The sequence below is a fragment of the Mustela nivalis genome (genome assembly GCF_964662115.1).
Source record: "Mustela nivalis genome assembly, chromosome: X".
In the NCBI taxonomy this organism is placed as follows: domain Eukaryota; kingdom Metazoa; phylum Chordata; class Mammalia; order Carnivora; family Mustelidae; genus Mustela; species Mustela nivalis.
In genome coordinates, this window is record NC_139040.1 from 29,357,623 (window position 1) to 29,373,647 (window position 16,025).

At 52.3% G+C, this 16,025-nt stretch overlaps 1 protein-coding gene across 1 annotated transcript; it reads right to left on the minus strand.

Annotated features, from left to right (window-relative positions):
- Positions 1-8,264: 8,264 nt before the first annotated feature.
- Positions 8,265-10,360, minus strand: SOWAHD (sosondowah ankyrin repeat domain family member D). Its single transcript, XM_082716327.1, has 2 exons — positions 10,088-10,360; positions 8,265-9,891 (listed from the first exon to the last, which is right to left on the minus strand). Exons 1-2 carry the CDS (start codon positions 10,223-10,225, stop codon positions 8,845-8,847), a joined length of 1,185 nt encoding a protein of 394 aa, XP_082572453.1. The 5' UTR covers positions 10,226-10,360; the 3' UTR covers positions 8,265-8,844.
- Between the last annotated feature and the right edge of the window lie 5,665 nt (positions 10,361-16,025).

Consider the following 16,025-nt stretch of genomic DNA (forward strand, 5'->3'; position numbering starts at 1 on the left):
ATAAAATCTTTAAAAAAAAAAAAACCAAAAGAACAAACAAATCAGAAACAGACTCATAAACACAGATAACAAAAATGGTGGTTACCAGAGGGGAAGGGATGGAGGGACAGAGAAAATAGGTGAAGAAGATTAAGAGGTACAAGCTTTTGGGGTGCCTGGCTGGCTCAGTCGGTAGAGCACGTGACTCTTCATCTCCGGGCTGTGAATTAGCCCCACATTGGGCATGGAGCCTACTTAAAAAAAATAAAAGAGGGACAAACTTTCAGTTATAAAATAAATAAATCACAGGGATGAAAAATACAGCACAGGGAATATAATCAGTAATATTATAATAATTTCATATAGCCAACAAATGATAACCACAGTTCCCATGATCACTTCTCATTTTGTAAGGTATATAATTGTGAAATTACTATATTGTACACTTAAATCTAATATTGTATGTCAATTGTACTTCCGTTTATTTTTACTTATTTATTTTAAAGATTTTTATTTTATTTATTTGACAGACAGAGATCCCAAGTAGGCAGAGAGGCAGGCAGAGAGACAGGGGGGAAGCAGGCTCCCTGCCGGGCAGAGAGCCCAATGCAGGGCTCCATCCCAGGACCCTGGGATCATTAACTGAGCCGAAGGCAGAGGCTTTAACCTACTGAGCCACCCAGGCACCCCCTACTTCAGTTTAAAAAGATAAAGTATAGAGGCCCCTTGGTGGCTCAGTCAGTTGAGCATCCGACTCCTGATTTCACTCAGGTCATGATCCCATGATCAGCGTTATGATCTCAGGGTCATGAGATCGAGCCCAGCCTCTGGCTCTGTGCTCAGTGGAAAGTTTGCTTGAGAGTCTCTCTCCCTCTCCCTCTGCCACACCCTTGCAACTCATGTGTGTGCTCTCTCTCTCTCTAAAATAAAAAAAATAAATCTTTTAAAAAATGAAATGTATGGTTTAGTGGGTTTTGGTATATTTACAGCTATGTGCAACCATTACCAAAGTCAATTTAAAATTTTTAAAAATTTTTAAAAGTTTTATTTATTTAATTAATCTCTATCCCCAACATGGGACTAGAACTTACCATCCTGAGATCAAGGGTTGCACCAAATCCAAAGTGTGTGTGCCCGGGGCATGGGGTCCCCACACTAACAACAAGGAGAAAGTGTTTGACACCAGCTGGGTATCCTGCAATGTAACTCAATTTCACTTAATTCTGACTCTAACCTCCTCGAGATAGCAACGGATTCCACAGGCTGTGGACAGAGTCCTACAAGATGGGCCCCCTCGCCTGCCAACTCTAGATGCTAATCATAAACCCAGGTGTCACCTGCACATCTGACGGACCCGCTGTCGATTGCAAGTTCCAACGTCCCTTTCCGGGGGTTCGATTAATTTGCTGAAGCAGCCCACAGAAATCAGAGAAACATTTTACCTATTAGACCCCCAGTTTATTACAAAAAGCTATAACTTAGGAAAAGACAGATGGAAGAGATGCACAGGGCAAGGCACGAGGAAGGGGCTCAGAGCTCCCAGGTCCTCCAGGGTGCCACTCACCCAGCACCTCCTTGTGTTTACCAGCCCAGAAGCTCTTAGAACCTTGTCCTTTTGGGTCTTTGTGGAGGTTTCATTACGTAGTCCCAGTTGATTCAATCACTGGCCATTGACCATTGACTCAACCTCCAGGCCCTCTTCCCGCCCTGGAGGTTTGGGGGAGGTACTGAAAGTTCCATTCCTATATAATCACATGGTTGATTCCCCTGGCAAGCAGCCCCCATCTTAAGGGCTTTCCAGGGGCGCCTGGGTGGCTCAGTGGGTTAAGCATCTGCCTTCGGCTCACGTCATCATCCCAGGGTTCTGGGATTGAGTCCCTAGTGGGGCTCCCTGTGGGGAGCCTGCTTCTCCATATGCTCCTGCCACTCACCCTGCTTGTTCTGTCTCTCTCTCTCAAACAAAGGGATAAAATCTTAAAAAGGGGGAGGGGCTTGCCAAAAGTCACCTGTTTAACATAATGAAAGACACAAAGCTCACTCTTACCACAGGAAATTCCAAGGCTTTTAGGAGCTCTGTGCCTTGGAACAGGGTCAGAAACTAAATATATATTTGATTATAAATCACAATATCACATATGGTGGCTCTGTGTTTAACTGTCTGAGGAACTGCTTTCGAGAGTGGCTACGTCGTTTTATACCTGTACCCGCAGAGTCTGAAGGTTCTCATTTCTCTGCGTCCTTGCCCAGGGCTTGTTATAGTGTGACTTTTTGATTACAGCCACCCTAGTGGATAGAAAGCGTTACGTCATTCCAGGTTTCACTTGCATTTCCCTAATGACTAATGATGTCAGAGCACCTGGCCGGCTCAGTCGGTAGAACATGCAGACTTTTGATCTCAGGGTCCTGAGTTCAAGCCCCACTTTGGGCCTAGAGCTTGCTTAAAGAAACAAAGAACAGGGACACCTGGCTGGCTCAGTCGGTTAAGCATCTGACTCTTGATTTTGGCTCAGGTAATGATCTCAGGGTCATGGGGGCGCCTGCTTAAGATTCTCTTTTGCGTGATCTCTGCCCCTCCTTCCCTAAACAAAACAAAACGAAGTCCCAAGGACTAATTATGTTGAGCTTCTTTTCATGGGCTTGTTGGAGACTTGCATATATACCTTTGGAGAAATGTCTATTCAAGTCCTTTGCCCATTTGTAAGGCAGGTCGTTTATATGTTTTTTTGTGGTTGAGTTTAGGATTCTTTTTTTTTTTTAAGATTTTATTTATTTATCAGAGAGAGAGGGGGAGAGAGCGAGCACAGGCAGACAGAATGGCAGGCAGAGGTAGAGGGAGAAGCAGGCTCCCTGCTGAGCAAGGAGCCCGATGTGGGACTCGATCCCAGGACGCCGGGATCATGACCTGAGCCGAAGGCAGCTGCTTAACCAACTGAGCCACCCAGGCGTCCCGAGTTTAGGATTCTTTATATATTCTGGATACTGGACCCTTATGAGATATTCGCTTGCAAATATTTTCTGCTGTTCTTGGGGTGTCTTTTTAAAAATTTTTATTTATTTGACAGAGACACAGAGAGAGAGGGGGAACACAAGCAGAGGCGGTGGGAGAGGGAGAAGCAGGCTCCCCGCAGAGCAGGGAGCCAGATGTGGGGCTCGATCCCAGGACCCTGGAGTCATGACCTGAGCTGAAGGCAGCCGCTTAACAACTGAGCCACCCAGGCACCCCTGTGGGGTGTCTTTTTACTTTTCCACTAATTGTCCCTTTGAGGCCCGAAAGTCTTTAATTTTGATGAAGTCCCATTTCTCTATTTCTTGTTTTGTTTCTTGTGCTCTTGAGTTCAAATCTATGATTTCATTGCCAATCAATATTCATTGAGTACCTTCCATCTACAGGAACTAGGGATACTGTGGTAAATAAGACAGACTTGGTCCCTGTCCTCATGGAACATCAGGCTCGTGGTGGCAGGGGAGAGAGTAGTCTGCTAACTGCTGGCACAATTTCCTCCAGTGTAATAAAGACTGTGAAAAGGGGCAAAATGAGTGAGGTGTTAACATAGGCCGAGGAGCAAGGAAGTCCTCCCCAAGGTGGTGGCTAACATCTGAAGGAGAGCAAGGAATAGAGGGAAAAGTGTTTCTGGAGAGGGAACCGCATGTCGGAATCCCAGCGCTCGGAAGAACGTGGCTCTTCAAAGGATCATCGAGGATGACTGTGTGGCTGGAGCAGAGGGAGAGAGGGAAAAGGGTGGGAAGGGGAGAGGGAGAAAAGGACTTGGGGAGGGAACATAGAGCAAGAAGAAAGGTTTGCTGAGCCTTCAAGCCGGTAAACGCCGGCAGTCAAAGCTGTAGAAGGTCGTGGGAGACTTAGAGAAGGAAGTTTCAAGGAGTAGGAAGTAGCCAACATTGGCCTGTGAGGCCAAGAACAAGATAACGACTTGCCTTTGGCAGCTGGAAAGGGGATGTCATCCCTGGAGACGCTCGTGGAAGCACTCACGTTGGAATGAGGGTGACAGAAAGCAGAATGCAGAGCGCTGAGGAGAGATGACGAGGTGAGGAGGTAAGGAGACGGAGAAACGGAAGAGACGTCTCCTTGGAGAGGCTTGGCTGTGACCAGGAGAGGGAGAGCCATGAGACTGAGCCGGAAGGTGGGGGGAATGGGAGTGACTTAAGCCTGTGTGTTCCCCCAGGAGCCTGGCTTCTTCTTCTTTTTTTTTTTTTTTTTTTAAAGATTTTATTTATTTCTTTGACACGGAGAGATCACAAGTAGGCAGAGAGAGAGAGAGAGGAGGAAGCAGGCTCCCCGCGGAGCAGAGAACCCCATGCGGGACTCGATCCCAGGACCCTGAGATCATGACCTGAGCCGAAGGCAGCGGCTTAACCCACTGAGCCACCCAGGCGCCCCAGGAGCCTGGCTTCTTAATAAGTGTTTATGACACTGAACCACACTGATGGGGAGCTTGCAGGTACGGGAGAGGGACAGCTGGGAGCCTTAAGCCCTGGGAGGAGCCCGTGCGGAGAGCTGGTGTCCCATCCCGAGAGGAGACAGGCATCGCTTTCCTTTGAATGAGCAGAAATAGGAAGGAGGTGTTTGGAGCCCCGTTGTGGAATGGTAGGTAGGGGGACAGAAGGGGGCACTTGTGTAGGTAATAGGGTCAGCAGACGAAGGACTTGCAGGCTTTTATTCTCTTCAGAGGTCTTCGGGTTTAGCCCTGACTCTGGTTTATGTCTTTATCCAGAAACCGCATCTCACCTACTTTGCGTTTGGTGGGCCCTTCCTAACTCACTGCTTTGACTTCTGTGGGCCCCGGGGAACAAGCCCGCTCAGCTTGCTACGATTCTAAGGCCCGAGTATGTCGAGTATGTCGGCTGCAGATAATGTCAGCAGAGGAAGCAACATCTCCTGCAATCGGGGCGCACGCACTTTCGAGAGAGGTTAACAGGGGTAGCCACAAGCGCTTTCCCAGATCACCCTCGCCGAGAAACCAGCTTGCCCACAACAGGGCCGCTACACGCCTCTGCATTCCTCCAAGCGGCGGCCCGTTTTCTCTGCAGCGCACCGGGGCTGCGTCTGTGTGATCGCAAACCCTCTGAGCCCGGCCACGGAGACTGGATGGGTTCCCTCTCACTGGCGAGGAAAGCACGACTCGGAGGGATGAGGGACCCATAGTGGGCACTTGACCCGGGTCAGGCCGAGTGCCGTGCCCCCCAGTGGTTTTGAACCTCGATCCGGGGGTCACCGTGTGCTACCATCTGTTCACCTGGGCCTTTGCCACTTTTACACCTGGGGCCTCAAGGTAAGCTTCGTAGAGGCAAATTCTAGGGTGGAAACAAAAAGTTTGAAAGCCAGTGCTCTCTACAGGGTTCTTGGAACTTCTCAGCTGAAGCCTGACTTTCCTCGAAGCGTTTGGCCACAAACCTTTGCTTGCGTGATACTCCAACCCCCGACCCCCCAACCCCCGCTGTCACTGTGCTCCCTGACACATCCATCCTCCTCCACGTGACTGCCAGAGGGACTCCTCTAGAATCCCATCAGGTTTCTCCTCTGCTTGGAAACCTTCTGTGGCTCCTGGCTACCTTTAGGTTAAAATTTCTGTGCCTCTTTCGGCATGATCTACGAGGCCCTTAGTAATCTGAGATCATCCACTTCTCCAGCTTTGCCCTTAATCACTCCCCAGCTCCCACCTTCCTGCCTAACCGGCTGACTTACATTTCCTGGTATCTGCTCTCTTCTTCCAGAAGTCCTCCTGTCCGTCCTCCTGTTCTCCCAGAGACTCTGCCAGGAGCCTCCCCCCCGCTCCACCAACCAACTCCCACTCACCCCTGGAGCCTCAGTACAGACCTTACCTTCCTCTCTGGAAAGCCTTCCCTTTATCTTTGGCCTGGGTCAGGCCCCGCCCTGGTGCAGCACCGTGCCCCTCCCCCAGCTGCCAGGTTCACCTGCCACAGCCCTGCTTCTGTCACTTTTTCTTGTCCCTTGCTCCACTAGAACGCAGATTTGCATCATCTGCCTAACTCCGTTTCGCTCCCCTGGAAAGCAGTTTCTTAGGGAATTTGTTCTCTCTCTTGGGGTGAGCATACCAGTCTTGCCTCAAAAAGCATACCAGAAATGCCAATGGCTTGATGTTAGGCATGGAGAGTTTTCAGCATGGGAGTTTGTCCCCTGCAGCCAAACCTCAATTTTACATGGAGGAGGTAGGCTAGGGACTATCACATGATGAGAACAATCTGTGGGAAGAAGAGCTGACTGCAGGAGAAATGAAAGAAAGCGCTTTCAGACCTTCCAGCTGACTTAGTTTTCTCATTGGAAAAAGCAGGGCTGATGCCTGTCTCCAGTCCCCAGATCTGCTAATAGTTAAGATGTTTAGGTTCAGACTTTTCCCATGAAGAGGAGACCGCCGTTCTAAGTGTCCTTTGAATGGCGGGCAAAGGGACAAGCCACTCTTCCCTCCAAGCCAGGAGCCCGCAGACGCAGCCATTTGGCAGGAAGGCCCTGTCCCAGCAGTCTCCGCCAAGCCCCACCAGCCTGGGCAGCTGTCAAGGGCAACTGGTCGTGGGGGTTGGGGGGGAGGCGGGGAGCTGGGAGGACTGAGGAGGGCGGGGCGCCTGGGTGGCTCAGTTGGGCAAGCTTAAGCATCTGACTTCCAATCAGGTCTGACTTCCAATCAGGTCCCGATCTTGGGGTCCAGGGATGGAGCCCTGCTCAGCGGGGAGTCTGCTCATCCCTCTCCCTCTGCCCCTCCCCTCTGGCTCATGCTATCTCTCTCTCAATTTATGCTTAAAAAAACACACTATAGGGGCTCCTGAGTGGCTCAGTGGGTTAAAGCCTCTGCCTTCGGCTCAGGTCATGATCCCAGGGTCTTGGGATCGAGCTCCACATCAGTGCTCTCTGCTCAGCGGGGAGCCTGCTTTCTCCTCTCTCTTGGCCTGCCTCTGTCTACTTGTGATCTCTGAGTGTCAAATAAATAAATAAAATCTTTTGAAAAAACACTATAAAGTGGGCACAGGGATGGAGGGAGTTATGCCAAACGCTAATGCCAACCGCCAGAATGCAGGAACCTTTCTCCCTCCCCCTTTCAAACACTGAAGAAGTTCATTGAGAAGGAAAAGTCATTGCTATGTCACACTGTGTAAATTTGTTTTAAGGTGTAGTTCCTAGAACATGTGACGGGCTGAAAACATTGATAGGGAAGGTGTGGACTGTTTCATGGATGAGAAGAAACTAATGGGTAATTAAGGGAAGGTCAGAACATTTCGAGCACAGAGGCGGTAATAGAGGGGGCAAATGGGACCGCCAGGCAGAGATGGAAACCTGTATGGATGAGCCCAAGGTAGTGTTTCTAGGCTTTCTGTGTTCTGTGATGACTGTTTCTTCCCGGTGTTCAAGGGCAGGGATGGGAGGGCTGGGGATACAACAGTCCATTGCAAGCATGGCCCAAGCTTCTAGGGTTACAGCACTATTTGAAAATGCATTGCTCTCTGGAGCACCTGGGTGGCTCAGTCGATTAAGCGATTAAGCGTCTGCATTTGGCTCAGGTCATGATCCCAGGGTCCTGGGATCAAGCCCGGATTCAGGCTTCCTGCTCAGGAATCTGCTCCTCCCCCTGCCAATTCTCTCTCTCTTGCTCATACTCTCTCTCAAGTAAATAAATAAAATCAAAAAAAAAAAAAAAAAAAGAAGAAGAAGAAGAAGAAAGAAAGAAAAAGAAAATGCACTGTTCTCTAAGGCAGCATGAATCCCTAGCCACCAACTGCTTTCCCTCTTTTCAGCCAAAGTCAACCCTCATGTATTCTATCCATTTCATACAATCTCTGAATGGGAGCCAGTTTCCAAACTACAACTTATATATTAGTTGTAATTAAAAAGCAATGCCCAGTATTAAAGCCCTATCTTGGAAAAAGCGTCCTTGGGTGTGTCTCACAGGAGGGCAGAAGTCAAGGTAAATTATAGGACTTACCACAAAACATCAGAAATGTACATTTGGAGATTTTTCCCTTTTACCACCCCTTTGCCCCCTACAGACAATTTGTCTAGGATGAGACTTGTGCTGGAAGCGGGACCTAATTGTCTAAAAGAGCCCAGGAGAAAGGCAAACTGTGTGTCTCTACTCAGAGCCAAGGTGAATGCAGCTCCTTCCAGCACGCCGCTTTGCCCGCTGTGGGAACGAGGTCCAGAGCCACCCCGACCACTAGCTCATGGCCATGGGTTGGTGAACTCTTCCCCGCGAATGTAGGAAGCTTCCGACACTTAGTGGTTAATGAAAGAAAAAAAAAAAAGTCACTCAAAGGACAGCTTTGTCATGTGAAAAGAAAAATACCCCGCTTTAATATGCTTAAGAAGGCATCCGAGGTACATTAGGAAAAAAACCAGTAAATCCTGGACGTCTCAGGAGCAGGGTGGGGGAAAGGGTGACTCTGCCCGCAGCAGGAGCAGAGGCAAGCCTACAGGCAGGCGCGCCCCCTCCCTATCCATGCTCTCCAGTCTTAAGTCATTCTTCTAGCAAGTGCTTCCCAGTACACCCGGAGCTTCGGCCTGCCCAGAAACGGCTCCTGGAAGCGCAACTTTTCCTCTCCCAAGCAGGACCATCCTCCTACCCTAACAGTGCCCTAGTTTTGGGACTCGGCCCCAGGACAACTGGGTCTTTGCTCTCTCTCGGTGAGGGTGTCCCGATCCCCAGGTCTCCTGGCCGGTGGCTGTAGGAGACCTGGGACAGGTACGCGTAACAAACCTGGAGGTGGTCCGCTGCTTGCAGGCAAGGCGCACTCCGCTGCGGCCGGAGCTGCCGCGCCTTCGGGTGGGGCCCGAGACCACCCGCGACCGAGGCCTCGACCGCAGCGTCACGGTCCCTCCGCGCTCTTCAGTCTCTGTCGCCCTCAACGGTCCTGGAAGAAGGGGAACATTTGGCGGAGAAGGCCCTGAATTTGGACCACCCGGCTGCCTGTATAGTTCTTCTCCTTGCAAGGCGACGCCGCCGCTCTCGCCGGGGTCTCCATGGAGCTCGTGCCCACCCAGCTCGGGGTCCGTCGCGGCGCCCACGCGGCGCCGCCGCTGCTGTTGTTGTTGGCGTTGATACGCTCGCAGCCGCCCGCGGTCTCCCAGTCCTCGGCCCCCGAGAGCTCCCGCAGGCTCTGGGGCGCGTCGGGCCGCAGGTAGTGACAGGCCCGGTGGCCGCTGTAGTCGCGGCGCGAGGGGTCGGCCCCCAAGGCGCCCACCAGCACCTTGATGACCATGTCGTGGCCCTGCAGGGCCGCCAGGTGCAGGGGAGTGAGACCGCCGCTGCCCGAGGCGCTCACGTCGAGCTGCAGCCCCCGGCGCTGGGCGAAGTCGTGCACCAGGATGAGCTCCTCGTGGCACCCGTGCTTGGCCAACCAGTGCAGCACCGTGTAGCCCGTGATCGGGTCGCACCTCAGCAACAGGGCGGGCTCGGCTTCCAGCTGCTCCCACAGCACCTCAAGGCGGCCCTCGGCAGCCGCCAGTATCCACGCGTGCTCGTGGGGCTCCAGGCACAGCCCGCCGCCGCCCGGCCCGTTGGGCCCGTTGGGCCCGGCCGGGGACGGCTCCTCTGCGCGCTCCTCCGACGGCCAGCCGGCGGGGGCCGCCCCCTGCAGCCCCAGCAGCTCCCGCAGCGCTCCCCGCCGGCGGCCGGAGCCCGCTGCCGGGAGCAGCATTGAGCCGTGGAGGAGGGGGTCCCGGGAGGCGGCGGCGTGGCCCCGGTACCTGCCCAGGGTGGCGGGGTCCACTTTCCAGGGGCGGAGCTGCGGGGCGCTCCTGGGGCTCAGCGCGGTGGCGGCGAGGGAGGCCTTGGGCCCCGGGTTCGCGGTCCCTCGGGGCTCGGCCATGGTCCTGCCGCTGCTGCCGCGGCGCTTCCAGGGTCGAGCGTTCGTTGCCCTTCCCGGGCCCCTCCGGGAGAGGAACTGGCGCTGGCGTTGGGGAAGGAAGCGGCTTGAGCAATTGGGCTCGGAGGGAGGGAGTAAAGGCGGGGAGGGAGAAGGAGGGAGAGACCCGGCGAGCCGAGGGAGGGCCCCGGCGCGGAAGGTGAGGGGCGTGGAGGGGTGGGAGCTCCGAGCCGGGTCCCCGGGGCCAGCCCCCCTAGCGCCCCGCGGGGACCGACGCTACCTCCGCGTTCCCGGGTCGCGGGCGGCCCCGCCCCAAACGGCCAGGTGAGCCCCGCCTCCCTGACCGCGCGCGACGGTGTGGCAGGCGCGGGTGGGGGCGAGCGGGTCCCGAGCGCCCCAGGGCCGGGCTTCTCAGCATCCCCGCAGCTGTCAGGGTGAAGAGGCTCCAGGGCGCCCCCTCCCCGGCGGGCTGAGCTCGGCGGGCAGCCAAGGCCTCCGGGAGTGCGATCCTTGAGCTCCAGGGCGCTGGCTCCCCGCCCCCTTCCTTCGCCCTTCCTCTTATCTCCTGCACTTTGTCCCGGAGCAGCCTTTGTCCCGCCCCCAGCGTTCCGCCAGGCGGCCTGGGACTCGGGCTCCGGTGCCTTGTCCTTTGTATGGCCTTGACCCTCCCCACAGATCCTGGAGTCGCCCGGGATTCCAGCAGATGGACCTGAGACAAGGGGCCAGGCGGAAGCTATTGGGGGGGACTGGGAAAGGGTACTGGAAAGGGTCTTCGCTTCTTTCGCGCGGGTCCCGGCTCAGCCCTCTGCCCTCTTCTCCTCTTTAACCCTTTCCCCATTTGGCTCGAAGAAGCTGGCACAGGTGAATCCGCTGCCACGGGAATGCTCAGCCCTCTTCAGCCCTCAGCAGGCATGTGTCCCACTTGACTCCGTGAGGATATTTTACCTTATCCTGAGGGTGGCCTTCTCTTTGCTCTTCCCTTCCCTCAATACTCAGTAAGTGGTAGTTCTTGCCTCCTGTCCCAACCACGATAGGGAGCTCAGTTAGTGAGTGCCAGGGACCCTTGCAGAAGAATCTCGAGTCAGAGAGGGACACAGCCGTGATTAAGGTGGTGTTTAGGAAGAGGACTCTGGGAGAGGCAGACAAGAAGCCAGGATACTGTTCCAACAGTCTAGGCCAAAGGCTATGGGAGTTCAAGCCAAGTCAGCCCACTCGGCTGGGCCCAAGTGTGACAGAAGCTATCAGAGACTTTCCTCCTTAGCCCTCAAATATTTTGTCCTAAATATCTTGAGATTTCCTTCATGACAGCCTATGCATTTGTAATTAATGTTTGAACATTTTATTTTTTTAAAAGATTTTATTTATTTATTTGACAGAGAGACAGCGAGAGAGGGAACACAAGCAGGGGGAGTGGGAGAGGAAGAAGCAGGCTTCCCGCTGAGCAAGAAGCCAGATGTGGGGCTCAATCCCAGGACCCTGGGATCTTGACCTGAGCCAAAGGCAGATGCTTAACGACTGAGCCACCCAGGTGCCCCTGTTTGAACACTCATTGTGGACCAGACCCTATGCTAGATGCTTTATATATATGTTAACACTTTCCATTCCCCCCGCTAAGTATTATTGCTGTCTTGTCTCCAGTTTACGGAGAGGTTTAGTCCACTTGCTCAAGGTCACCCAGCAGGAAGTGGCAGAGCAGGTCTGTATGGCACCGGCACCGTAGTCTCTGTTCTGGCACTGAGGGAGCCCGAGGGACTGGCGTTCACTCAAGCCAGGCTTATCAAGTGCAGATCACTCACACAAGCCCCAAATTCCAACACAAGGGAGGGACTCTCCCCAACCTGAGCATATCTTGAAGTTGCCCTCCTCTTCTAGAATGTCCTCCCTCAGAGCTTCTGTCTATGGAAGTTCTCCCCATCCTTCAAGGTTGGCCTCAGCTCCCACCTTCTCTAGTGTGACTCCTCCAGCCCAGAGTGATCGCTCTCGCTCTCCGTTTCTCCCAGCCCGGCTGCTTGTCTTACTTCTCCAGCCCCTAGCACAGACTGCCCTATGTCTTGTGGCTCTTCCCTTACTCTGACATGCCAGCTCGACTCTCAACTCTTGGATGACTGTGTCATACTATCCTGGTGCCCCTGGTAGGTGCGGGAGAACTAGCTGTTGCCTTGCTCTGGTTTGGCCGCCTGGGAAGCCGTGATTGTGTGTGCATGTGAAGGGGGGCGCTGTGTGTTGGTGTGTTGAGGGGGGGGTGCATCTGCAGCCGCAGCGTCCAAGCCCATGCCCACAGCCCTGCCTCAGACCTCACCCACGGGACCCTGGAAACAGCTCCCTGATTGATTTCACTGGTTCATAAAAAAGAAGATAGGGATCGCGTAGTTGTTTCCCTGAGCCAACTAGCCAAAGCCACCTCCTGGCCTTTGCTGACTCCTCAGCGACCAGGCCCAGGCCCAGCATGGGCCTCAAGCTTTCAGGCTTTCATTTTCAAAATGAACCCTGACTGACAAGCAGCTACTTCCGTTGCTCTGGAAACTCCCCTCCATAACCCCAAATTTGTAAACACCAAACCACACGCATGCATACACACTTCCAGAATATGCAAACAGCTGCAGCAATGTTTTTTTTTAATCAAAGTGCCAGCATGGAGAATGCAGGATGGAGGAATGCTTGGACTCTTAATTTTCCTCGCCACTAAGCAAGCAAGTCCCCTCCCTATCAGCACTAATAATATCTCTCGTTCCAGTCCAAAGACCGCGAAGGCGGTGGCCGGACCAGCACCACACACCTATAACGCACATGCACTTGCTTAGCTCTGTTGCCAGAGACTCAAGCCCTGGTACCTCCCTAGGTCACCAGTTGCATACAAGGGTCCCCAAAGCCACCACACCCTGTCTCTATTCTGGTAGAGAGGGTCTCTGGAATTTCAGAGCTGGGTGTCGGGTAGAGGATGCGGAAGGCAGAAAGGACAGTACTGACCATCCCCCTCCAAAATGAAGATGCCCATCACCTTGAAGTAGCTGTCCCCTCCCAAGGGAGTAGGGCAGAAGTCCCTCAAGCCCTTGGAAATAGTCTCCCCCAAAGGTACATGCAGAGTGTCTATTTGGGGTGGCTATTTGCATTTCAAATGCGATGCCTGTTGTTTCTTCCAAATAGCCTCTCTGATGTACTTGTGGGTTCCTTTACAGATCCTGGACTATTTGAACTCAAACTTCACGTTTCGTTGGTCATTTCTTCATTTTTCAGATGTGGTTTAACTGTCAGAAAGGATGGCAGGAGGCAGAGAAGCTTAAAGCCCAAGTGTTAGGCATACATTGATACTCAGTCTCAGTGAAGAGAGGCTCGCGTATCTTATTAGAAGTCAGTGGGGAGTGATAATTGATCTGCAAAAATGTAATTTGCACGCAACTTATCAGGAACATGTTCCTGGGGGGAAGCCAAAGGCACATGCATCTTTGGTTCTCAGTGGCATTTGCCAGTGAGGCTTATGGATTTAGAACAATCCACGGCTGCAGAACAGGCAAGAGGGGAATATGTGAAATGGGGGAAGAAAAGTCCCTCAGCTTCTATAATCCTTGCTGATGGAGGGAACAGGAAACATTCTTGAGGTTCTAGATCGGGTCTAGATCTAAAATCGGGTTTCTTTCTTCCAGAAACCAGTGCTGATCTCATCATGTGACTCTCAATGAAGGAGAAAGCCATGAGAGAAAGCTCCTTTCCCACTGAGCGAAAGAATGTGTGGCTGTGTGTAAATGTGTGTGTGAGTGTATGCCTGAGTGTCTGTTCGTGTGTGTGCACACACTGCCAGGCGTAACTGTCTCTGGTTGTCATTTTCCCGTTTCCGAGTGTCAGGGCTTTACGAGAGGACACCCCTGGGAAAGGTTTAACGTTCTGAATACCTTTTCCTTGGCTGATAGAACAAATCATTTAAAAACACTTTAAAAACTCTTTCCTAGTATTGGAATTACTACCCCCCCCCAGTCCTTCAGTAAAGTGGCATGTACTTTCTAGAAAAACAGCTGTGAGCTTACTCCAGGAGTAGGGTAAGCTTGCAACAGGAGAAGGTGTTAGAACCGGGCTGACTTCGTGAACGATGGGACCAGGGATTTTTAAAATGGCTGAGGAGAAAGGGGCTTGCAGGGAGCAGAAAGAAATCTTTCCTCCCTGGTACAAACAGGAAACTTCCTAAAACTTGGGCTGCCGGGCACCTGGGTGGCTCAGTCATTTAAGCATCTGCCTTCGGCTCAGGTCATGATCCCAGGGTCCTGGGATCTAGCCCCTCATCAGATTCCCTGCTCAGCAAGGAATCTGCTTCTCCCTCTGCCTCTGCCCCTCCCCTCTGCTCATGCTCTTTCTCTCTCTCATAAATGAATAGAAAATCTTTTTTTTTTTTGGAGGGATTGGCAAAGCAAGGTTTATTGAGTGATAGCGAAGTGATAGTTCAAAGCTCCCGAGGAGGAAGGGGACCCGAGAGGGTTGCCCTAAAAAAATAAAAAATCTTTAAAAAATTAGTAAATACTTAAAAAAAAAAGACTCAGGCTGCAATAGCTTATCTGGATTCCACGTGTCAGGCATGGGCCCTGAAGTGTGACAAGAAAAAAAAAATTCCAGGGCACATTATACTGCTCCTACTGTGACAATATCACATCCCAGAAAGACCTGAAGCATTACCATGTGGAGACACACGAGGGCGCTCTAACCCACTAGCGCTCCAGCAAACCAGAAAGGTCTTCCAGATGTCAACCTGGGAGGAAAGAAGCATTTGCAGGTCCTTTGTCCATGTGGATTCAGGTTTTTACCCACGTGGCTCACCGTGGGTCCTTAAGTAGATGCGAAGAGGGAGGTGCTAGCATCAGGGCCTGTGGGGAGAAGGTCGGGGTGCCATCTTGAAGAGAATGGGCACAATCTGGAAAGAGAAGGAGGATGGTGAACAGAACAAAGTGAGGGGTAGGCTTCTGTAATATGTAAGGGTTGGAATAATAATCCCTTGTGGTTTTCAGAGTGCTTTCATCTTTCTTTCTTTCTTTGACAGAGATCACAGTAGGCAGAGAGGCAGGCAGAGAGAGGGGGGAAGCAGGCTCTCCGCTGAGCAAAGAACCCGATGTGGGACTCGATCCCAGGACCCCAGGATCACGACCCAAGGTGAAGGCAGAGGCTTTAACCCACTGAGCCACCCACGCGGCCCTGCTTCCGAATTTCTTAATGATCACTTCGACCCAGGCAGCAAGACTGTGAGGTATGTGGCAAAGACAGTACTTAAATCTAATTCACACAGAAGACTGAGAAAGGTTAAGTGACCTGCCCAGAGTCACACAACTCAAAAGTGGTGGGACAGGGTCTGTGCTCCCTGACTCCATATCATGCTCCCTTCCTGGGGTCTCTGGTGGTCCGAGGCAGCTGACAGCATCGTTCTGTAGTGCAGGAATGTTATCTGTGCTGCCTTCTGGCTTCTGTTTCTAATCCAGACAGCCCGTGCCGCAAATCACCCAATGGAGCCCTCCTTAGTAATAACGGTGACAGCTTCCTGCTGGTCCTGAGTGCTTGGATGCCTGGCAGGTCCTGTGCTAAGCATTAAACGTGTGAAATCATACATGAAAGCTCATAGCCATCCTATTCCCAGCAGCCAAAAGCTCAAAACTATCCCAGTGTCCAACAGGTGAGTGGATAAACCAAATGTGGCAGATCCACGACGTGGAATATTATGTGGTCGTCACAAGGAATGAAATCATGACACATGCCACAACATGGAGGGACCCTGAAAACACGAGGCTAAGTGAAAGAAGCCAGGCACAAAAGACTGCATATTGTCTGATTCCCTTTATGCAAAATGTCCAGAAGAGGCAAATCCATAGAGACAGAAAGTAGGTCAGTGGTGGCCGAGGCTGGGGGGTGGGACGGAGACAGGAAAGGGCTATTGGGGAATGACTGCTGACGCGTGTAGGTTTCTTTCTGGGGTGTCCTGGGATCGAGTTCAGCGTCAGGCTCCCTGCCCAGTGGGGAGTCCACTTTTCCCTCTCCCTCTGCCCCTCCCCCTGCTTGTGCTCTCTCACTCTCTCTAAAATAAATAAATAAAATCCTTAAAAAAAAAACAGACCTCAGATTAACGCTAATATAGAGCTATGCAAAGGTGTCATTCTGACCTTAGTTAATTTCAGCACTTTGCCTCAGGGGCTGTCATAGATGAGAAAGATACCAGCCACAAACAGAAGGCAAATTCCATTGGCTGGGCT